The following is a 24,668-nucleotide window of genomic DNA, read 5'->3' as shown; positions in this document are numbered from 1 at the left end:
ATAAGATAACATGATAGAAACTAGAAAGTAAACTTCTACATATGTTATCTTTGTTATATATATATATATATATATATATATATATTAACCTCTGTCAGATAGATATAGCTGTATTTTCTTTTATTCATAAAAAAAAAATACATACATGATACGTAAATGTATATATGAACATAATTTATGATAAAAATTTAATTATTGTTTAGTATTTACTGTACATGATGTGATTTTAGAGGTACTGACTCCAAAATTCAAATTCACAAGTCACAACTTCTAAATAAATTGGCGGATTATATACAAGTTAGTCCTACTATATTATATTAAAAATGATAATAAAAAGTATTGGTATATTTAATTGCCAATGATGTGTTCTTCTTATCCAGTACTAAACATAATACTTGATTTATGCAAAATTAACACTCCTTTAATCATTTTTCAATTCTACAGGAGAGACAAACAGATATACTGATTTGCTAGTTACTTTGACTTTGAAGTTGGAAGCTTTTTCATGCTGAAATATTCCATTCATTTTTATTTAAAAACAATAATTTAGATAATGAAAAATAATTCTATGTCACATATCAACATCTTTGTATACTATTACATTCTTCAATGAGAGGATCTTGATTTCCATATCCTGTTTAATTAAGTATTTTCTTTTTTAATTTGGATTTTTGCCCATTGGTATAACTAAAAAAATAGAAGATAAGACAACACCTATCAAATCCAAATTATAACTCCATTTGTAATGATGGTTTTGTTCTTATTGATTGCTTAAATTAATGGAGAAATTTATTACAAAATGGAGCAAAAATGCTCTTTAAGTCCCACAAAAAGGTCACTAAGAAATAAATGACATTGCTGAAATTTGCTTGATTACATAGCCATGAAGTTCCTAAGAACTTCTGAAGGAAGGAGATGGTGATGCAGGAGGCTTCAAGTCCTCATACCTGCATGTTCATTTGAATCAGATCATAATGTACAATATAACAGATTAAAAGGGTGGCCCAATACACGAGGTTCTCATTTATATGTAGACTTACCTCCGGAAGCGAATTTAGCACAACCAACAAAGCATAATGATAATAAAATCAGAGAGTCTCCACATTATATAAAAACAGAAAATCAACTGTTTTTGGTTCATGAATGTGAAATTTCGTCACTCATACTCGAATTTCTAAGTTAAGAAAGAAATAAGAAGAAGAAAATAATGTAGCAGCTCACATTGTATAAGGTGAAAGTGGCTTTGACTTTGGTTCAGGGAGATTTTGTTCCTCATTTGGTTCATTTGCTATTGAAAGTTGTGCTGGTCCATTGCTTGACACTATATCTATCTCGGCCGCCGCATTCACAGCCGATTTAGAGAGTGATACAGTTGGTGCACTAGGAGATGGTGAAGTAGGAGGCTTGAAATCAGGGTATCTGCATGAACAGCATGGTCTTAGAGAACAAACATAAGCTTAGATGGTAATACATAGGCACAACATAGGGACACCACAAATTACTATGAAGTTGTAGTGAAATTAGACTTACACATGATAGGGAGAATGGAAAAAGATTGAGTCCTGAGAAGGATACTCTTCAGCAACATTGCTCTCTGTAGATGGTGATGAAGCAGATTCCAATGTTGTTGAGACAGTAAGAGGTTTATCATTGGAACTACTTGGTGTTGGGCTTGGGGAAGTGGGAGGCTTCAAATCCTCGTAGCTGTCGAAGTAGACACCTTGCTTGTAGGTCAAGAAAGACAGTAATCTGCATTAAGGAGATATAATCACGAAATTGGAGAGCGGCTTACGCTGAATAAGGAGAAAGAGACTCCAGCCCTTTTGACAAAGATGGTGTCTGAGAGATGTCATCTATTACTGGCTTTGGTTCGCTACTTGGAATATCTGAAGCACTAGGTTGTGGCACCGGGTCACTGATCTTTATTTGTTTGCCACCACTCGGCTGAACTGGAGAAGGAGATGACGGTGGCTTTAAATCATCATAACTGAAAAAAATTAACACCAAATTAGTTATATACCTTGAAATCCATACTGAATCTATGTTGAATTAAACACAGGAAATGACAAAGTGCAGAACCAAGATATTCAAGTTCCCATTATTATGGAGCACTTGTATACTATTTCTATATATGCTATTCAAACTATTGTAGACTACATAACAAGCACAGAGTTTAGGAGTAAAATATTTCAGACAGAAAAATGAGGTGAAATTTTGTAAGTCTATGCGTCAATGGTGCAGGCAAACACTAAAAAAGGAGTGTTCCACGGTTGACTAATGTTTGATATAAACTTTAGAAGGGCTCGCCAGTGATGTTTAGGGATGCTGTAAAAGGACAGAACAGAACTTGGCTGTGTCCTAATTCTTGTAAACTTCCATAGAAAAGCTAATCAGGCAAAGAATAGATTTTCACACTACATAATACTTCAATATATGTTATGTTATCTATCAAAATAATATTCAGTATCTGGCATACACAATATAAGGAGAAAGTGGTTGGTTTGCCACTGGTTTAGGCTGTGCAGTTTCTTTCTGAATGGCAATGCTAGGTACATCCACCACAATATTAGCTGAGAGACTAGGAACTGAGTCACTCACAGCTGCAATATCTTGTGCCTGAAATATCCCAAAAAACAATTGTTAGTAATAACAATGTAGAGTGGTAAAGTTGAACCGATAACAGAAGGAATCGATATGCATGGTTCAACCATCCCACTTTTTTAAAGATTAAAACTGACATGTTTTCATCAAGTGCACCTTGAAATTACTCTCCACCTTTACATAAGGGAGGAAAAATACCTTGGGTGAAAAATTGCAAGGGCGTTGAGAAGGTATCTTTGCAAGAAGTTCCTCTGAGGGAGTTAGTGTTGCAGTTGTCTCTGCAATTACCTCCACTATTTTACAACATGCAAGATCACGATTCTTGGCCATGGCTGCCATGAGTTCTGCAACCTGCAATGAATCAGAAAATGTTATTATTTCTCTTCGCTAGCATGTAGTCAAACTGAAAATCGCAGTCCGGCAATCATGGATTGAGAGGAAATAAACATACTTGATAGAAAAGCAAGAGATTTAGAATGAAATAGGCAACAATATATTCCTATCCATAAGAGCCAACAACAAAATTAACTTCTAAGTTCTAACCATTCGACACCGAAGCACATTAAGAGCATGGTACCATGATAATTATTCAGTATGTGTAGACAAGAACCAAACAAGAAAGGATGCAAGTAATATAGCTACACGCGTAAATAAAATTTACATGACAGTACCTGAAGGTTTGACACCTGACCTCCAAATAAAGTATCTTCCGTTGAGAGGGTTACATTATGAGTTTCCTTGTAAGCATCGGTAGGCCGCTCCATACCGCCAGGTCTCACTATCTAAAGAGTGACAAAGTAATTAGACAGTTAGGAGCCTGCACTTTTGTGTAGTTATGAAATATAATTAGTTAGCTGAGTTATAGTGTTAGTTGGCTAGTGAGTATATTGTAAAAAAGGGCATTAGGCCATTGTAACTGACCATAAGTGAATCATAGGGAACAAGTTGTTTAATTAAGAGTCCTTATCCCCGACTCAAAGACGGAGGTTCTATCACTCACCGTATATGGAAGTCCACTGGCTAGCAATGCTTCTTCTGCCTTCCTTTTCCAGACCAGGACTCCCCAAAACAAACTTTAGAGGCAGAATTGAGCAATCAGTTAATCTATTTTTATAATGTCAGTATATGCATATAAAACTATTTTACTGTTTAACAATGAACTACTAGTATGTAAATTGAACACAATTATTACATCAGAAAAGCTTTCATACTCACTTGAGAATGGCCGCAGGAAAGCCAACTTTGTTTGTTCCCAATGAAGTAACCAATATGAAGTGATTAACTTTGGCTACAGTTGCTGCAGGATATAAAAACAATCATTTTGTTTATTCAACATTTAGGACAATGTAACACAATGACTCCCCCAGACATAAATATAAACAAAGTAAGAAATATTATTCGGTATCTTTGATTATTGCAATCTCAAGAAAAGCATTGGTATGACTATTTTGGTGTTCTGATATTGAAGCTTAACAAGGCTTGAGCAACAAACAGTTAAAACTTCTGCAGGAACTAGAACATAACAAAAATGAAAGCTCTGATTACCAGCATCAACGAGGTTTCGGGTGGCGAGATAATCTATTCTATAGGGTCCAGTAATGTCAAAAACTTCCTTCTCACTGGCACCAATGGTACATATCACTGTTGATGCATTGCCCAATGCTGGTCCAATTTGATCTGGTTTCTCCAAATCACATTCCACAATTTCAAGCTTCTCTACAGCTGGGCTAAAAACCAAAAACAATCTGTTCTGTTATTCAATACATCAGCATTTTGTCATGATTATTTCAAAACATTCTTTCTCTTACATTGACTCCCCCCACTTGCACTTGCAGCATCAACCTCCAATTTTTCAACACTCTGCACATGTTTATATCTTAGATGCATAAATATCCATTCTTGAGAAAAAAGTTATCAATAAACTCAAAACTTGTACCTGAACTAGTGATCTAGCTCTCTGACGATTTCGCACTCCAGCTCTAACCCGAAAACCGAGCTTTATAAGCTCCCTGAATAAAATTCTAACTACTCAGCATTTCTGCATGATATCATAAAATGTAAAGTGCATAATAAGAAATGTACCTCACTGTTCTTGAACCAACTTTACCAGTAGCACCAGCAACAAATACTAAGTTGTCATCCTTTGAATCTTTTTTCTCAGCAACTGCCTCAGCTGTACCTGAACTAGATTTTGTTGAACCTTGTACATATATATATGTTCACATTAATTATCATTCATAGATATTAGAGATCAATGACACATAAACCAAAGAAACAAATGTTGAGCATGTTAGTATCATCATTATTAATATTATTAATATTATTATCACCTGAAGCTTGAACTCTAGTAGTAAAGACTTTGTGCTTTGTGGGTGTTGTGGTAGAAGGGTACTTCATGAAATGTGAATACTTGAAGAGCTTAACATGGGAAGAAGCCCCTCCTCCACGTAACAAAGAGGAAGGAATAATGGATGGTGTTAAGGATTGGACTGAAAAAGCCTCCATAGTAATGGAATGAAATGAATAGTGTGGAATATTGTGAAGTATGAAAGTGTTAACAATTTTGATGATATTATTTTATCCATTACTATCTTCACTTATTGGCAGAAGTGCCATCCTCCTCTATGTAAGGATATGATGGACCCACTACACTACACGAGTCATTATAGAGATTGAATGGACACCATGTAATTCGACAAGGATCAGGTCTCTTTATTCATGTCTTATAAGTTAATGATAAAACTTTTTTCATTTAATTTTTTTTATAAATATAGAAATTAATATTTTAATATTATTTTGTGAAGTTTGATTGGTTCGGGACATTAAGATAAAAAAATTATGAAACATGTGATCCTTGTCCGAATGAGATGAATAGGATAGATGATTTTCATCCATATTTTATAAGAATGACTAGGAAAATTGGTGTTTGGGTTATGAGTTATGACTTTATTGAGTGCATACCCTCTCTAATATTAAATAGGGATGATGATATATAACATCAAATATTTTTTAAGAATTCAGATCATTAATTATTTTTTACTAAATAAATGTAAAATTTATTAAATTTTCTAAACATGTGAGAGTTAATATGTTGGCAAAAAGTTGCTAGATTTAATAAAAAGATACAAGCACCAAAAAGAAGGAAAGGAAATGTATTATGACTCATAAAAAAATATACTTTTTACTTGAAGAGATATTTAACTTGTAACAAAAATTAATTAAATGAGGTGAGTCCTAATCTTGACATAATCTCGAGAACAAATTGTTGGAACATGTGGAATTAGTTTATGCAAGCCATCTATCCTTCTTTACTTGGATGAGGTCAAAGTTGGACTTTGACTAACATCATTAACTACCACATTTTCATTAGACACTTAACCACGTGGAATAAAGTATATTGATCACATATCTTAAAAAAATTATGTTCACATATATTAGATTAATTATATTTCATTAAATAATACAAAAACTATTTTTTTTTATAATTTTCTAATTAGATAACACTTTTTCATTGGATTGAAACATAAAAAATCGGAAAGTTGATTTGCATTCGAGCAAGTTGTCCCCTCCATGCAACAACAGAAAAGTCGTGGCGCACAATGGCGGCGAAATTATTATGAATCAACCTCTCCTTTTTTCATTGCCAACCCGAACATTACTGGTTAAAATTCTATTTTGTCAAAACATGCAGCTCCTTATTTTTATGTGTTTATTAGTCATTTCACGTTCTCCTTCTCCAACCCCAAAAACGTTGAGTTGATACAACAAAAGAGAGCCTAGGGTCAAACTTGCAACACGAGCATTATATTTTAGCATATATAAGTCGTGAATGATACAATAATAATGTATATTATTACGTGTATTTTTTCGGTGATTGTTATTATAAATTTTACTTTAATCATCCCTATTCCATTACAGAATTTGCCTCAATAGTTTGGGAAAGCAGATAAAATGTGCATATTCATTGATGAAATGGTGCCGTTTAACGTACGTTTGTACAAGTCTAAATCTAAACATTTGAACCACTTCAACACATTGAATGAATTTTTATTTTGAGAATAATTTTCTATAAGCAAATGCATTGGACCTTGTCTATGATGCAGACTTGGTCAATAATTAACCAGATATATATAGTAATAAATATAGTCTTATACATTTTATCTCAAGAAATAGAAGGTGGACTAATAATGCTGCAAGTGGCGGTGGGAAAAATATATAGTCAAACAATATCCTGGACGCCATTACCAAGTTGGATTTAAGTTAAATTTAATATGACCAATATTAAACGTGTTTTTTACATTGTCAGCAAATCATCCATCGTTAATTATTAACTACTATTAACTTATAACAAAAGTAATACAAATCAATAATGGATGATGCGCTAATAGTATAAAAAATTACTATCGTAAATGCATAAATTTTATACTCAATCAAGTTTGCCACAATCTTGCCTCACATCTTTAAGGTGAAAAATGTTCTAAAAGTAAAAAATCTGAACTGTTAAAATTTGTTAAGTACCACATATTATAATCTAAATTCAATACTCAAGTTTTTTAATATTGGAGAAGATCATACATAGTACATAGAAACATATGTTTGGCAAGTAGAACTGGTCAGGTTAACGTTCCTCTCCTGAGTTCTAACCACACCTAACCAGGAAGAAAAGGAAAAATATAAAAATATTCAATTATGGTAGATACAAAGATACTCATTTTACTCTCTCCAATAATTCATTTTAAAAGTTAAATTTTCATTTAATGATTTAACTAAAATAAAATATTAAATTCCTTACCACGTTGTATATAAATAATGAAAAGACAGATGATGACTAAAGTATTTAATTATTAACATTTATAAGGAAAAGATTTGGTGAACAAAAAATTGACAATGTGCAATGTTTTTTATATAAATTTTTAATGTCTTTTATGGTATGAATATTAAGGAAAAGATAAATAAAGGAAATCTTTTTATAATTAAAAATGTATTAATTTAAACTCTACACAAGTTTTTTGTTAATTTAAAATTATAATAATATATACATGATTTTTTTTATAAATCATGTTTTATATAATAATTAATATTCATGCATATCATTATTCTTTTTAATTTTTTGAAGGAAAAAAATGTCAATATGGTTCAAACTAATTTCCCAAAGTGATAGAGAATAAAATAAAATCATGTTTGGAAGGCCATTATTTTTAAATTTACTTTACATCTTAGCCATCAATTTTATGGATATTTAAGTTTAGACGCATTAATTCAAATCATTATATTTCCTTAGAATCGATGGCTAGGACGCGTCTTAGAGTAAATAGATCTATTATCCTTAATAAAAAACACTTCATTTTGTTGGTATTAATAAGAGTATTTCCTCATATTTCGGATTTGATAATTGACTTTGTCAACAAGTATTATTCATATGAATATCATCGACCTTAGACATGACTAGACGGAACATCTTGTTGGTCCAAACAAACAAAATGATGGAAGAAAATGTTATATCCAGATAAAAACTTCTCTCTATGTGAGATGGTGAGAAAGAACAGACCAAGAAAAATTGTAAAAAAGGAACAGTTGAATAGTATATATTCACAGTTTCAATTGTTTGCACTCTCTTCATTCATTCTCTCTCAATTCAACAATGGCTGTTTCCGCTCACCTCTGCCGTCTTCCGTTCACTAGAACCGACCTCTCATTGCCGGAAAGCCACATCAGAATTCAATCCCGGAAGCCTTTCTCCCTCCGGTGCTCCGGTGATTCATCTCCGGCAGCGGTTGATTCGGAGTTCGATGCAAAGGTGTTCAGGAAGAACTTAACAAGGAGCAAGAATTATAACCGCAAAGGTTTTGGTCACAAGGAAGAGACCCTCCAGCTCTTGAATCGCGAGTTCCAAGCTAGTATGTTTCTTATTTTCCCCAATTTCGATTCTCTCATCATTTTTTTTTAACTTAATGGTAATTGTTTTGATAGCTATTCAGATTATCTATTTCAAAATTCATGTTTATATTGTAAATTCTTCTTATAAATTAATAATATTTGTTTGATAGTTAATTTTGGTTGGAGAAATGTACTTGATTTCAAGGTAATATAAAAACTTGTTTAGGCAATGTATTTGAAGTTTTAAGCTTCTCCAAATTGTTTCTTCTCTCTCTCGTTAAAATAGCTTTTTTGTCATTTAATCGGAGTTGCCAAACACATGAGATTTTACCCAAGAACCTTTATTTTGAAGAAAAAGCTGTTTTGTCAAACAATCCATCTTTCCCAAACATGCACTTAGTGTTATGCTTCTTTTGACGTGCTCTTGAATCATATACTACAAAGAAAAACTTGTAGCTGGGCATGTGTTTGATTTTGGTGAAAAAAGAGGAGATATTGGATAAATAAATATTATGATCAATTTTGTAATTTTTCATTCAAGACTTATTTATTCTTTTTCACGGGTATTGTGCTGAAAAGAGTGTTCAGCTTCTTTGGATATGCTTTATGCTTCCATAGCTGGCTGGTTTCTTTAGAATTCAGATATTCTGTCTTTTGAATCTGTGTGCCTGTGTAGTGATTTTGTGTGTGAATTGTTTCCTCCAGGTGATATCATTCCGACTTTGAAGAAAAACGGGTTTGAGTATACATGGGGTAATGTCACCGTGAGGCTAGCTGAATCCTATGGCTTTTGTTGGGGAGTTGAGAGAGCTGTTCAAATTGCTTATGAGGCGAGGAAACAGTTTCCCAATGAATCGCTATGGCTTACCAATGAAATCATCCACAATCCAACTGTTAGCAAGGTCTGTTATACTTCCCTATCACCATCCGTGATGACAATTTTTAAAATTGGTATACCTTACAGATCATGAAGTTGGTATTAATTGATTGATGTCCTAAAATATTTTCTCAAACTGTTAGAAATTATTTTTACGTGATAAATAAGATAATGAAGTTGGTAAATATGCAGCGGCTGGAGGAGATGAAAGTGCAGATCATCCCTTTGGAGGAAGGAAAAAAACAATTTGAGGTTGTCAACAAGGGTGATGTTGTCATATTGCCTGCTTTTGGAGCAGCAGTGGATGAAATGTTGACTCTGAGTGACAAAAATGTTCAAATTGTTGATACAACTTGTCCATGGGTTTCAAAGGTATTCAATTGTAAAGATGGATTTCTGGTGTGCTGATCTGCATAATTACAATTCATATATCTTGCAGAATGAGTCATCAGATGTTGATATTATTTTTCACTAAATTGTTGAAGGTATGGAATACTGTTGAAAAGCACAAGAAAGGAGATTATACCTCAATAATTCATGGTAAATATACTCATGAGGAAACTGTGGCAACTGTCTCTTTTGCTGGAAAGTATATCATTGCGAAGAATATGGCAGAGGTTTGTCCTTAGTTGCTGCTAATACTCAATTATTGTGTTTGGTGTGGGAAATGCCTTACTTGACGAATTTTTTTGTAAAATTTGTCCAGGCTGAATATGTTTGTGACTATATTCTTGGGGGTGAATTAAATGGATCCAGTTCAACCAAAGAAGCATTTTTAGAGGTATGGTTTCCTGTCATGTGATTAGTATTGCTTTCAAAATCTTGTCATAATATCATTGTCATGATTTTGCTTATCAGTAAAAATATCATTGTCATGATTTATTTTTTTGGTGGCAGAAATTTAAATTTGCTGTTTCTGAGGGCTTTGACCCAGATACTGACCTGATAAAATTAGGCATTGCAAATCAGACAACGATGCTGAAGGGAGAGACTGAAGAAATGGGTTAGTTTTTTAACATTTTTTCAGGGGAGGGGTGTGAAAACTGATTAGTTACTATTGCACAATCTTTATCACCTCTCTGTCTCTCTCTCTCTGGTAAAATGTATCTCATCAGAAATTATGTATGTACTGATACTGGTGATATTTATTTTATTGATCATTTCACAGGGAAATTAATAGAGAGGACTATGATGCGTAAATTTGGCGTAGAAAACGTAAATGAGCACTTCATAAGCTTCAACACAATTTGTGATGCTACTCAGGTAGTTCCTCTTCTCTAGACTTTGATGTTCATGCTTATTTTGAATTAGTTAGAATGTCGCTGCAGCATTTCTAATTACAGTTATAAGTTATTAGCATACAAAATATGCTTATGTTCATTCAGTCAAATCAACAGTCAAATTGAATTATCTTGCAGGAGAGACAAGATGCTATGTACAAGCTGGTGGAGAAAGATTTGGATCTGATCTTGGTAATTGGTGGATGGAACTCAAGCAATACATCACACCTGCAAGAGATAGCTGAGGAGCGTGGAATTCCTTCTTATTGGATTGACAACGAACAAAGAATTGGCCCAGGAAACAGAATAGCACACAAGCTGAATGTATGAATGGATAAATAGAGATTTATACTTTCTCAACTGTTATCAGCTTTTTTCAGCTCTCATTCTACAATACTGTTTATTTGTTTTGTATGGCAGCATGGTGAGCTGGTGGAGAAAGAAAACTTTCTGCCAAAGGGTCCAATAACAATTGGTGTGACATCTGGTGCATCCACACCAGACAAGGTAATTTCTCTTGCCTTGCATGTTAGTTTATCCAGTATAGTTATGTGGATGTTGCTTGTAATAAATGTAGTTTTATCTCCCCTTGCAAACTAACATACTATATCCAATTCATATTTATTTTAATATCAAATGCTGTACAATCCTTTCACTTTATTTCCTTTCTAATAATATCCCATTCATTCACTTAATACTATTAACAGGCTGTTGAAGATGCACTTATCAAGGTGTTTGACTTGAAACGTGAAGAAGCATTGCAACTCTCCTAAAGTAGTAGGTTTGCATGCATACATTATCAATATATAAATGAAACAAGGATCTCATGCAGTTTACAATGTATCAATAGCAAAAGGTCAATGTTAAATTAGATATTATAAATTTTGCAATTGCTTGAGTGTGGAGCCAAACAATACAAGACATATTTACTTTTTTGCCATATGTCAAGCATTTAAAATAAAGGATGAAAAATATATGTAATACTCAGTATATCTAAATACTGTCGTGTATCTCTTTTATAATTTGAGCAATTGTAAAATCCTTGTCTGATCAATCAAGTTATCAATATGAAGTCCAATTTGGTGTCTTAGTATTTTACCATTGCTATGTAATCCAAACAACTATTTTGAAGAGTCTTCTGATTTTGGTGTCTCAGAAGCTATAAGCTAGCCACTAATGTTTTCAGCTTGCTCAAATAGAAAAAAATGATTGAACTATAGAGATGAGGTGATAGTGTGATACCAAAGGGTGTTAGTGCAGATATGGTATCACAGTATCACCTCATTCCATATAATTATTATTGTATTATATTATTACTACTCCCATATAAGGCTAAGGTCTAAAATCTAGAGTCTGTAGAATATATCAATAACAGAAGTTCACTGTTAAAGATGTTACAATTGTTTGCTTATTGTGGTACCACTATCAGTGTTTGGTATTTGGTTGTCTAAAACAATGTACAACCTTGTAGTGACCATTAACTTTACATTTGTAAAATTTGGCCACAACTAGATGAAAATATAAATCAGCTGATGCAATGCCACACAAATGCAGGGATACTTAAAACAATAAAAAAGCAAAGGCAACTTGGTCCATCTTCATGAAGTTGCAACCTTTACATTATGGACTGATCAAAATTTCAATTACTTAAGTGGGGGGCCAAAATATTACCAAACATAAGAGCTTCGATATTTGGCCCCATGATAAACATTTAAAATAAAAGACAAAATATACATGTATTCATCTCAATATATATAAGTAATGTCATAGCAAATGAGTTACAAAAAAGATTTATGGATTTACTTCTTCAAGGCATCATTTGAGTGTTTGTAACTGATCAGCCATTGAGGTCAATAAGTGGACACCTTATGCAGTGGTTTGGACTTGATTCTCAGGTTCCCCTCTTAGTAAGCAATGTGTGAACATCACTAACATTGCTATATAATCCCTATAAGTTGCTATCATTGAATTGAAGATTTTTCTTTTCACACGTTAATAGTGTTATTAAAGTGAAACTTAGATTGAACCAGTAAGGTTTCCAACTCAAGAATAAAAAATTTCGACCAATTAAATGATAGAAATGTTGTAAGACAATGTTAGATATATGGTCCAATCAATGTTAGATATATGGACCAATTAACTAAACATTTTTAGAGTTGCCTATTTTTTAAAACTATATATTTCCTTCAATTTCATTTTATAGGACAACTTTTAAAGTTTTATGCATATCTATCTCTAATAGCAAAATATCCTCCCATTAATCAATTGGAAAAGGAAAATTGTTTATTAATTTAATAGAAATAAAGTTTCATTATTGAAATTTAATGATACTAAAAACATTAACTACACTCCTTAAATTTGGATGAAACTACCAAAAGTTAGGCCTAGAGGTAGTAATTTCTAATATACAAACTTTTTATATATCAAAAATGTATTATACGAAATGAAATTTGAATAAGTTAAACCTTTTCTTTTTCGGGTTTTATGGTATTCCACGATTGGGTATAAAACTTTCTTAACCAGCATTTGTGATGATAACTTCTCATGGCTTACCAAGGCATCTATCTATTAAGCAGTTATCATCCCAAATGAATGAAGATTGAGGGGTCTGTAACTGAGATTACTTCCAAATTCCAATGAATGTTACTAACAATGTATTCCCTGATTGTCATTAAAATCTCCGGACATGACATTCAACAGCTTGCAATTTTGAAATCGAACGCACGATCATCGGACAGACAGAATGATATCGATGTCACGCTCTAAGCAATCCTGCAAACTAAAAATATGAAAATTAGCAGCCTGAATGATCAGATCAGTTGACCAATATATTTCCGACCCATGCATGCTAACATTAAAATGTATTATTCTAGTGAGGGTGATCACAAAATGACCAAAGATGCAGAGCTTGTTTGATGAGTGATGACTAATGTGATCTAATAGTGAAGTGTGCATGATCATTCCTTTTTAGCTACACTTTGTTTGGAGGAATAGAAGAGATTAGTCACCAGGTATAGAATTCAACTCTGCTTTGTTAACAGCTCAATGTCAGATCCAACTTCAGCTATTTTGGCTTCCTTAGAACCCTTGGCTGATTTTGCAAAGTTCAAAACATCAAAGTCCAGTGCTATTTTTTTTACAAGACCCTCAAGCATCTGTTTAAAGATGATTTGACATATTAAATATGTGAGTGAAGAAATTCACAGAGCTAAAGAAGTCATTAATAAACAAAAGTAACAATGATATTGCACATTTTCATATATTACAAATTATGCAATTTGATTAATTTCTTTTGTATGCTTTTTGAATAAATACATTTTTATCTCATCCTAACTTGGTGCATAACACAACAAAATACCGATTCTAAATAAAGTAAATCCTATGTAACAAGACCAAGGTGTTCCACTGACTAGGATATGAAAACTCAAACCAATGACCGCACCAATTACAAAATAAGTTAAAATAGAATAGCAGCAGCTGTAGACAGGGACGATAAACGAATATGATAGTTAGGCTTCCCAAAAGCAGAGATACAACATTCAGACAGGCTTCACTTACATCGCAGACAAAGTAAAATAGAATCATGTCAAACATAAGATGGGAGAAAGAAACTTAATAGTACCAGTGATCCAATACCAACTAATGCACGGAATTTGGAATCTCCTTCTACATTTTCATTTTCGACAATCTGTAAAAAACAAATTGCATATTAGTATAATTAGGAAAGAATAACATCTCAAGGTAGCAATTTTTTATTTTAATAATCTAGAAATGCCCAAGTACCATGCACCTCCTTCTACTTATTTGTTTACAAGTGTGTGGAGCACTTTGAAATTAAAGGCTCTTGCTTTTCATGAAGTGGGAGTAAAGACGGAGTACATGAAATGCAGTAAGATGCAACTGAGAAATGTTATGAAGGTAAAAGATTACAACATACTGCAAGTTGCAACATAAGATTCAGAATGATTAAATTTGGGAGAAAATTATAGTAGAACTAGCACTTATTGAGGAGGAGACAAATTCTCTATAGGTGGTTTAGTCATGTGTGAAGACAAATATATGCTCCAGTGAGAAGGGGGGAAAGTGAATCAAAGGGAAGATAACCTAATTATGAGAAATCATTTAAAAAGAGCTAACTTTACTGGAATTTAGGTTTTTGGTAAACCCTATGGCATTGACATCCACACAGCCAACCTCGCCTAATGGGATAAGTTTGGCAGCAATAACAGCATAAGACATACCTCAAGTGCTGCTGATAAAACTTGAGATTGACCTTCTTGATCCTTCAATTCAATCAATAGCACAGTGTAACTGTGAGGATCACATAGAAGTAAAGGTTATTGCAAGCTGTAATTGTGGACTCTTAAAGAAAATGAAAGCAATGATTAAAATAATGAAACATAAACAGAGATCCCAATATGTAAAAGCCACCATCACTGCTTTAGTATTTGTACTTAGCAGAAGGGTAGTGGGGCTAAGTAGGGTTGAGCACAGAAGAAAAATCCAGGGTGCTAGAATTGCCCTCCCTTCCACTGTTTTAACAAAGAAAATAGAATTCTATTTTATTTTTGTAACAAGAAGCAGATTTCAAAAATGATAAAGGAGAACCTCTAAATACTAAACAAATAGAGAATACCTAAACATATAACTAAGAGGGTGAGGCTGCATACATTAACCCTCTCTAAGCCCCACCATAAGGGAGCCTTGCGCACTAGGGCGTCCTATATATAACTATGAGAAGTGGTTGAAAAATTATTTGAGATAGAAAATAATGCATCCCATATTGGTTTTCTGCTAAAAAATTGTGCAACAGATTACAGTAAAGAAAAGACTTACTTGAGTATCAAGGTAGAATAGGACAAGTGCAAGTTTTTGTTTGACGATGAACTACAACTTGAGAAAGCATCAAGAATCTGCACATCGGACACATTTATAACAAATAAACAACCAAGCTCCATTTACTTCCAGAAGAACGGAATTAAGATGGACAAAGTCAAATAATAATCCTTCATATATGAAATGTTTTCACCAAAAAGGGAGGATAAAATGGCCCAAAGCAATGAAGAAATGAATGGATAACTGTGGCATGATGTAAAGAAGAGTCAATATGCAAATTAAAAGGCATAGTGAAAGGAAGCCTAATAGCCTATGCATTGAAATTAATAATAGCAGTAATGTTATGAAAGCAGAGAAATAGGAAGTTCTAAATCATCATTAATCAGAAAATGAGTTTAGCACCTTTTTCTTCACAAAAATGGCACACGTGAAATTTCTATACCAATGTTGGCTTCTCCAAGCAATTAATATCAAGTCCTTTAATTATACTCCATGTCATAAAAACTGCATTCAAGAAACTCTAAAAGCTAACCTCACTGCAGTGTTTTTGCAACCAGTTGTAGTAGCATGAATTCTTAAAGAGATTAGTTATAGTACGAATGCTGGTCAACAAATTTGCAGGAATTGCCGGATTTTTTGTGACTTTCTTAATCACTTCCATTAGTATATCTGGATATAACAGAAGGAAGTCAATAAAACATAACAACTCAACAGAAAGGTACAGGAAAAAAAATCAAGTCCAAAATTCAATCAGTGTTGGGAATCCTCTTTCACAAGCTAAGGATGGAACTAAACTGATTCCTGTCATAATTTAATGTCAAAAAACAAAATGATGCTAATATTGATACCATTTTTAGCTTCTAATTGCTTGTGAAGTTTAGTAGCCCCATCTGGATGAAGAACTGCCATCCTTAAAATATCAATGACTGCATAGACAAAGCACAATATGAATAAGTAAGCAAAACAGTTTTTCTATAGATTACAGAAGTTCACTGACTAAGAAGTGGGCGTACAACTTTGTTCCCATGGTTTTTGTTTAGTCAAGGTAACAATGAATGAGCCAACTCAACCTAGTGGGATTAAGGCATGGTTGTTGTAGGTAACAACGGATGAAAATTTCATGAAGTACCATAAAAAAGAAAAAGAACAACACAAAAGACAACCCAGAAACTACACCAACTAACCAGGAAATATCATTCCTATTGGCCATGACTGAAGTAAATTCAGCAACAAAGTGATATCAGAGTCTGCAAATTTACTAGAATGGTAATACGAAGTATCTTTCAGAGTTTTAACAATGGAACCCAGTCTGGAAACATCAGGCTCAGTCAAAGACAAGTTCTGCGTTTCCTATGAAATTGACAATAGAACCAAGTTACTGAGACAACTCATTATTTGAATTCATATAGAAGCATAACAAGAAGAAAACTGAATCATGCTTGCTAAAACATGCAGGTGTATTGTTCTTAAACAAAGCAAATATTGTGACCAATAACATAAAACGCACAGTTCACCCATGCAATTTTTTAAAAGGATGGGAGCAGCAAGTCAGTTTTATGTCTAATATAAAAAGTAGATCCCAAGTCTAAAAAGGGTATTTTAACAGTAAACCTGAATAAATGTGAACTTAGAAATTAGAATTACCAACAGGTAGTACGAATGCTGGTCAACAAATTTGCAGGAATTGCCGGATTTTTTGTGACTTTCTTAATCACTTCCATTAGTATATCTGGATATAACAGAAGGAAGTCAATAAAACATAACAACTCAACAGAAAGGTACAGGAAAAAAAATCAAGTCCAAAATTCAATCAGTGTTGGGAATCCTCTTTCACAAGCTAAGGATGGAACTAAACTGATTCCTGTCATAATTTAATGTCAAAAAACAAAATGATGCTAATATTGATACCATTTTTAGCTTCTAATTGCTTGTGAAGTTTAGTAGCCCCATCTGGATGAAGAACTGCCATCCTTAAAATATCAATGACTGCATAGACAAAGCACAATATGAATAAGTAAGCAAAACAGTTTTTCTATAGATTACAGAAGTTCACTGACTAAGAAGTGGGCGTACAACTTTGTTCCCATGGTTTTTGTTTAGTCAAGGTAACAATGAATGAGCCAACTCAACCTAGTGGGATTAAGGCATGGTTGTTGTAGGTAACAACGGATGAAAATTTCATGAAGTACCATAAAAAAGAAAAAGAACAACACAAAAGACAACCCAGAAACTACACCAACTAACCAGGAAATATCATTCCTATTGGCCATGACTGAAGTAAATTCAGCAACAAAGTGATATCAGAGTCTGCAAATTTACTAGAATGGTAATACGAAGTATCTTTCAGAGTTTTAACAATGGAACCCAGTCTGGAAACATCAGGCTCAGTCAAAGACAAGTTCTGCGTTTCCTATGAAATTGACAATAGAACCAAGTTACTGAGACAACTCATTATTTGAATTCATATAGAAGCATAACAAGAAGAAAACTGAATCATGCTTGCTAAAACATGCAGGTGTATTGTTCTTAAACAAAGCAAATATTGTGACCAATAACATAAAACGCACAGTTCACCCATGCAATTTTTTAAAAGGATGGGAGCAGCAAGTCAGTTTTATGTCTAATATAAAAAGTAGATCCCAAGTCTAAAAAGGGTATTTTAACAGTAAACCTGAATAAATGTGAACTTAGAAATTAGAATTACCAACAGGTATATTGGAGTTTGGAATTAACATAAATATATTGGAGTTTGGAATTAACATAAATGAAGCGCTATGAGTAATTTGAAAAGTTCACCAATCCTCGCTATTGCAGATGGGTTCATATATGTGAATATGTCATAAACATCAGTTCCTTCTACGAAGGGGATATTTTTCAAAATTTGGTATTACATATTAGTAAGGACAAAAAAGTCGCAATCATGTAACCTACCTGGTCAGATAGTAAAGCATTATTGAACTCATTAATCTTTTTAAGGATCCCATCAAACTGAGCTGCCTCAAAAACAAGCATCCCTTTCTGACAACATAAATAAGCACTGAGCATGAGCTACCAAATTACAATTAGTTTGAAGAGGGGTGAAATTAAGAAGCAGTAGTAAAGGAGGTTTGAACATTAGCTTCTGTCATAAAAAAAACAAAAAAGATGTGAAGGATTAGACTACTTTTAGCACTACTCACATCCCAGCAGGATCAAATTACTTGTAGAATGAGCTACATTTCATAAAGATGGTATGGCCTGTTTAAGAATCCATCATCTTATAACAAGAACAAAAACAAATTCAGGCTATAAAGAATGTATAAGTTGTTTGTACTAAGTGAGAGAAAGAGAACGCATAAGTTGATATAGGAACAAACTTTACCATTTCCTTTTTGGATATGTTAATATATAGCCGTATGCTAATATTTTAAGTTTACACAAAACATAGAACACACCAGATATAATTTGTCACGACTAAAGGCATAAGCAACTTCCGAAGCAAAGGGTATGAAAGCAAACCTTAGGAATATGCTTGAAAGTAGGTTTTGCAGAAATATCTGTCATACAAACAAATAATATTAAAATCATAATAGGGTATGAGTCATGCAGGACAAAATAAGATTATTACCAGACACATGTGAAGATTGTCCTGGTACATAAGCATTGGCTGAAATAGAAAATAAGACAAAAGACATACAGTAAAAAAGGAGGATTACAACAATAATAGACCTCAGTACCTCACTGATCACCATCAACTTTTATTGAACAGAAACAAGTATTATACTTACAGCCGGTATAGGGATCACGAAATGAAGCATCAAAAGTAATATCCTTTTGTCCAGTATTTTGAAGTATGAACTGTACGATTTGTTCACGGAAGGAAAGAGGGAGACTCTCCTTGAGTAGCCATTTGTCAGCGACGTCATATGGATTATCTGGAGACATCTTGCAATTTGCTTTATTAGTTAAAAGATTATCATTCACAACCATAAATTCTTTGAAACCAAAAAAATAAGAAGCCATGTCAAGTTTGATTCTCTGATCCAACTTGGGCTATACAAGACAAGCATTTGCAAGAGACAAGAAATGGACAATAAAGTAGCTGACAAAAAGCTTCAAGGATTAATTAGAAATGCAATTCACACATGCATCCATCCAACACATTAAGCTTTTGGGAGAGTTGGTTCTTGACAGGATCGTTACATCTACCCTCCCCAGAACCCACTAGGTAGGAGCCTCGTGCATTGGGCAGCCCTTTTATATTCCTAAGCCGTAGCAAGTAAGAAACTTACAAGAGAGTGATATCTTACATTCACAGTGCAAACAATTAAAGTAAAAGTACATTTGAATCGTTTGACACATTCTACTCTTCACAAATTTCTCTATGCTATCTTAAAATTACTCTAGACTTTAGAGAATATCAGAATCCCTACCTACTAGAATATAATTAAATCCATCTACAACTATGATGACTCAGAATGAAATTATACAGTATGCCTAAAATTATACAAACTAATTATTGAAATAAGCAGTTAATATTATGCTGTTACCAAGTCTCTGAAAGTCGGGCGAAGGTTCATTATTCCAAAACACACACCAAACAGACAATAACATCTCTTGCTGTAGCACAAGATAGTATTCCCAAGATTACTAACTTAATTAAATGTGCCTATACTTAGCAAAATAGCAAAACCTCATGGTGAAAATGTGTACCTGATCGATTGTATGGCAACTTACGGATAGGCATACCATCTCCAATATCCACATCAAACACTGAACATCCAGAGGTAAAATTTATAAGAAATGTGTGACAAATGAAAGCCTCAATTTAAGTCTTTAAAGGGAAACATAGGAAACTGACCGTAGTCATACTGAGCACCATCATGGAAAGGACGACTTGATTCCTCCGGTCCATCAACAACTTCGCCAATCTATAGGGAAACATAAATTACTAATGAAAACAAATAATCTTATATATCATGTACGCTTGCCAGTGCAGCTTGGGATTTGACTGAGGCTATAGAGTTACACAGGTAAAGAGAAACAGAGATAACAGAATCTAAATTTGTTAGTTATTTCTCATATAGATAAAAGCTCATGGAGAATCAAGGAAGAGAATTACTTTATCCCACTTCTGTTCTGACATGTTCCATGCATATGCCACCCCATTATCCCCCTCCCTGACTATTTTTGTTTGGCCATCACTAGTCCCTGTTCAGAAACGAAAGATGATTAAAACAGAAACCATGATAAACAGGTTATCTCCCCCACCCCATCCCACTCGACAACATAAGACGAGGGTAGAGGGCAAAGCGTACGCTGAATTGAATGACCTTTGAAAAGAGAACCATTGAAAGTAGACCTGGGATCTTCAGTGAATCCAAGCCTGGTAACTCTTCCAGTTTCAATCCTCCAACCCTCTTTCTAGCAAAAATTAACAGATCAAGCTAAGTTCACAAGTAGTAGCAAGACATAACATAACTAATCCAAGCATCACATAATCTATAAATTTAATTTTATAAAAAAAGAAATATATATGGATTTACAGCAGTAAGAAGTTCCCCAGAAATAACGAGCAAACTATATATATTCAGAGTCAAAACTAAGAAATTTAGAATATGGACAGACTAGAAAAGGAGAAGCTGATGTGTCATGGAAGTAGCAGGCACACATGACTATCTAAAGTTCAAATATAGACAATCCATTATTTTCCAAAGGGGTTTTCAAAGGTCAGTATCAGTTAGAACAGCCAATAAACAACCGTACCTACTAGCCTTGTATTGAGAAAGTTGTGAAGTGTATAAATCAAGCTCTAGTTGGTCAGCAACAGTATCCTGATGTGTGGTCCAAATGCGTACAGTTCCATCTGAACATGCCGTCACAATATCCCCATTTTCCAGGAATTTTGCATCCCAAACACAACCAGGATGTTCTATGCTCTGAACACAAACTCCATCTGAATTTTGAATAAAAAATGACAGTAATAACAAGCCACAGGTTACAAAAGCTGTGGCATAAAAACCAAAAGTACAGACCATATGAAGTAAAAGTGATGCCTAAGAAGAGCCTACAACCTCAGAAGCTTCATGTATATGGCAACTTTGAGAAGTGAACATGGAAGAGAAGGGTCTGATCATAATTTCAAAATAAAACTTGTGCACAATTCCTTTTTTTTTAAAAAGTTTATACATTGCTTAAAAGTTAAAAATCAGGAGTAGGTTAAAAGTTGAAATAATGGTGGATATTGACATAAGCCCAAAATGTTAACGTTGAAAATATGAATCATGAAAATTGCAGTTGACTAGAGAGGGTAGCCATCAGATGTCAAGCAGTTTCCTAAAACTATTGGCCTTAGCTGAAAGAATAGACAACAACCAAGCCTTTATCCTACCACGTGGGGTCGTTTACATGGATCGAACGACGCTATAATGCTCTATCATAAATCATGTTCATTGATAAAGCATTGATCTCTAAGTAGCTGAAAGAACATAATGAAAACAAAAAACCAAAAGGACTCCCTAAAAATTTTGTGAAGGCAGACCACCAATGCACTCAATAAACCAGGGCCATGAAACTCTAAAGTATTGAGCATAACTACTGAAGCAATATAAGCAGATAATATTCCAGTGACACGTCATCTCTATAGCAAGAAACATGTAATCACCTTTCCATATTTTTGCAAAACGATCTTCGCTGCCACTGACAATAAGTCCTGATGAATGTGAGTCAACTGAATAAACAATTGCAGTGTGACCAACCATCTCCATTAACACTTCGCCACTTACTGCCCATAATCTGAGAGAGCTGTAGTAACGGAAACAAGTCAAATAGGATATATGTGCATTTCCTGATGCAGAACCAGGGATTCAATATTAATTAGATCTAGAAGAGTGGGTGCAGAAATGAACCCACCCATCATGTGACGCGGATAAGATTCCAAGACCAGGCATCACAGCCAAGCCTCGAACTGTATCTGCACAATTCTCAAAGGTCGACAGCATTTTCACAGTCATATTAGTTTATATTAAGACAGTGAAACCAAAAAGGAAATAAATAAAATGTAGCCCATAATAGCATGGAAGATTATAAAAAGATATGGCTTCTAAAATATGTTCCCGAAACAACATAATTGCTAAGACCTCTTTGACCTTCTTTAAATTGTAAGGCATGTATCAATTTAAAAGAAAACAACAAATTTAAGAAAACAATTCGTTGAAAATAAAATCAGTTCACAAATATACCATGCAAATATTTTGAACATAAACCAAATTCTGCCAATCCTCACCACCCAAGGAAATGTAAGAGAGAAATTCACAAAAAACAAATATAGATTGGTGACAAAATAAAGTATTAAAATTTGTCTCAAGATAGAAAAGCAAACCTGCATGTCCATCAAAAGTGTGTAAACAAGTTTTTCCTTTCCAAAGCTTTAAAGTAGAGTCACTTGAACCTACAACATGTAAGCAGATAAGTCAATAACACTCGATTACCATTTAAATATTATTTACCAAAATAGAAGGTTTTAAAATAACAAGAAGGGATGCCATACATGATCTTCAGAACACTAAGTTCGAATACTTACTCGGGGTGTTTGGAGAGAGCTTATTTGAACTTACGGAAAGAACTTGTGAAAATAAGCTTATGGAAAAAATTATGACCTTCATAAAGCTCTTTCTAACCTTTTAAAATAGCTAGTTGAATAAGCGCTTAAATAAGCTGTTTACACACCCTTAAAAGCAATACAACAAACCAAGCAAAAGATCTTCAAAAAAAGATTAACAAGTATTGGTGATACCTGTAACAATCTCGCCGTCGCCGGAGGGTAGCTTTATAACTGCTTGGATTGGTGCTTTATGAGCCTCCCATGTCTCTAAAGATTGCCCATTCCTCCACCGTCTCAAGGTGCTGCATAAAAAATCCAGATAGCAAATAAACATAAACAGAGCTACTGTTGTAGCAAGTGGAATTCAACACATTACATTACATCTCATCCAAAATATGAAACAAGGAACACAACATTGGTGATATTAAGATAAAGAACAAATTATAAAGACCTCTAGTTTGACTTAATTACACTCAACATCCCTCTTGTTTCAAGAGAACCAAGAAAGGCACTCAATCCCCTAGATATCAGTTATCATTGCACTTACCTCGCAATGGTGGTAAGTATAACTGGTAAGGTGAGGGTAGCTTTTGAAGCAAGAATGACGCGAGTATAATTAAGCTAAACCTCGCATATGATCAATGCAAATTCCCATTTCCCACTAAAAAATGAACCCACCAATCAACAGAAGAAGATATGATATCTCCATTATCATCCAATGCAATGCCAGTAACTTGCAATTTATGGCCCTGGAGTGTGTGAACCTTCTCCACAGTTTTCAAATCCCACACCAACACAAGAGTATCCATGCCACCAGACACAATTCCACCTTGTGGGAACTCTTGATTTGGCGAAATCCAAACCAAGGGTCCCACAAAACTAGAGTGCCCTAACAGAATTTTGGAACACGCGAACTTTCGCTTATCAGAAGAATCCAGAGACCAAAACCTGACCGTTCGATCCCTGGACGAAGTCGCTATGCCATCGTTGCCGCACACGCATATTCCACGAACCTGATTCAGTTCAATTCATTGTTCAAGGAATCCATAGAATAATTAAAAAATTGAAGAAGAGAATGTTGAATAATGTAAAGAATGTGTGAATATTAATATATCTTACATCGTCTTCGTGGCCATGGAGTTCACAGCGTAATTGGTATTCATTGAAATCGATCTCCATTGTTTTTCAAAAGAGAGAGTTGAAGAAGGACTTTACAGTTTACACTCACCAAACTTGATCCTTTGCTTCTTCAACAATTTTTCTCTTATTCCCCTTTTTATATATACACAAATATATATATTTATTTTATATTATTTTTTTCTTTCGGTTTCTAGGCTTTACCAAAGTAGGTTTACTTGCTATAGTCTAGAAGTTAGATTTTATTGTTTACCATTTTAAAATGTTGAGAATATCCTGAGACAATATAGGATTTTTTTTCGTTACGGTATCTTCACCGCTTAAGGAACTAATCATTTCGGGTTTGTGGATGCTCCTCCAATAAGTGTTACTTCCAAGAATCGAACTCTTGAACTTTTTTTTGTTAATCCTTGATATCTAACAAGGTCTTATTTACAATATAACTTTGGAAATGAAGGTATAAGGGAGAAAAGGAAAA

At 33.8% G+C, this 24,668-nt stretch overlaps 3 protein-coding genes across 3 annotated transcripts; 1 reads left to right on the top strand and 2 right to left on the bottom strand.

Annotated features, from left to right (window-relative positions):
* LOC109351519 (protein TIC 62, chloroplastic) lies at positions 768–5,173 on the bottom strand. The gene is made up of 14 exons (XM_019592976.1): positions 4,932–5,173; positions 4,684–4,801; positions 4,538–4,610; positions 4,410–4,461; positions 4,147–4,323; positions 3,817–3,898; positions 3,602–3,674; positions 3,273–3,383; positions 2,800–2,952; positions 2,477–2,616; positions 1,793–1,987; positions 1,531–1,704; positions 1,222–1,419; positions 768–947 (listed from the first exon to the last, which is right to left on the bottom strand). The coding sequence occupies exons 1-14, from the start codon at positions 5,104–5,106 to the stop codon at positions 893–895; spliced, it is 1,776 nt and encodes a 591-aa protein (XP_019448521.1). The 5' UTR covers positions 5,107–5,173; the 3' UTR covers positions 768–892.
* LOC109351515 (4-hydroxy-3-methylbut-2-enyl diphosphate reductase, chloroplastic-like) lies at positions 8,193–11,616 on the top strand. Its single transcript, XM_019592969.1, has 10 exons — positions 8,193–8,498; positions 9,184–9,380; positions 9,548–9,727; positions 9,841–9,972; positions 10,062–10,136; positions 10,253–10,358; positions 10,524–10,618; positions 10,774–10,959; positions 11,056–11,142; positions 11,343–11,616. The coding sequence occupies exons 1-10, from the start codon at positions 8,243–8,245 to the stop codon at positions 11,406–11,408; spliced, it is 1,380 nt and encodes a 459-aa protein (XP_019448514.1). The 5' UTR covers positions 8,193–8,242; the 3' UTR covers positions 11,409–11,616.
* LOC109351518 (phospholipase A-2-activating protein-like) lies at positions 13,041–24,290 on the bottom strand. The gene is made up of 23 exons (XM_019592975.1): positions 24,173–24,290; positions 23,732–24,066; positions 23,246–23,355; positions 22,832–22,900; positions 22,363–22,423; positions 22,115–22,254; positions 21,217–21,406; positions 20,813–20,874; positions 20,573–20,661; positions 20,312–20,381; positions 20,164–20,223; positions 19,239–19,385; positions 19,079–19,117; positions 18,970–19,007; positions 18,403–18,489; positions 17,716–17,881; positions 17,380–17,457; positions 16,004–16,140; positions 15,472–15,548; positions 14,877–14,946; positions 14,258–14,323; positions 13,644–13,790; positions 13,041–13,407 (listed from the first exon to the last, which is right to left on the bottom strand). The coding sequence occupies exons 1-22, from the start codon at positions 24,230–24,232 to the stop codon at positions 13,656–13,658; spliced, it is 2,286 nt and encodes a 761-aa protein (XP_019448520.1). The 5' UTR covers positions 24,233–24,290; the 3' UTR covers positions 13,041–13,407; positions 13,644–13,655.

Source organism: Lupinus angustifolius, chromosome LG07, assembly GCF_001865875.1.
Source record: "Lupinus angustifolius cultivar Tanjil chromosome LG07, LupAngTanjil_v1.0, whole genome shotgun sequence".
Taxonomy (NCBI): Eukaryota; Viridiplantae; Streptophyta; class Magnoliopsida; order Fabales; family Fabaceae; genus Lupinus; species Lupinus angustifolius.
This window is presented reverse-complemented; position numbering and strand designations above follow the sequence as displayed.

Bases quoted from the DNA above. Each gene is read 5' to 3' on its own strand.
- LOC109351519 (XM_019592976.1), bottom strand. From the start codon at position 5,106: ATGGAGGCTTTTTCAGTCCAATCCTTAACACCATCCATTATTCCTTCC. The intron at 4,802-4,931 runs GTGATAATAATA...TATATGTACAAG, and splicing joins TACTAGAGTTCAAGCTTCAG to GTTCAACAAAATCTAGTTCA. The intron at 1,705-1,792 runs GTAAGCCGCTCT...CTACTTCGACAG, and splicing joins TCTCTTTCTCCTTATTCAGC to CTACGAGGATTTGAAGCCTC.
- LOC109351515 (XM_019592969.1), top strand. From the start codon at position 8,243: ATGGCTGTTTCCGCTCACCTCTGCCGTCTTCCGTTCACTAGAACCGAC. The intron at 8,499-9,183 runs GTATGTTTCTTA...TGTTTCCTCCAG, and splicing joins GAATCGCGAGTTCCAAGCTA to GTGATATCATTCCGACTTTG. The intron at 9,381-9,547 runs GTCTGTTATACT...GTAAATATGCAG, and splicing joins ACAATCCAACTGTTAGCAAG to CGGCTGGAGGAGATGAAAGT.
- LOC109351518 (XM_019592975.1), bottom strand. From the start codon at position 24,232: ATGGAGATCGATTTCAATGAATACCAATTACGCTGTGAACTCCATGGC. The intron at 22,901-23,245 runs GTATCACCAATA...TACATGTTGTAG, and splicing joins CGACGGCGAGATTGTTACAG to GTTCAAGTGACTCTACTTTA. The intron at 13,791-14,257 runs GTACTATTAAGT...ATCTTTAAACAG, and splicing joins TAGTTGGTATTGGATCACTG to ATGCTTGAGGGTCTTGTAAA.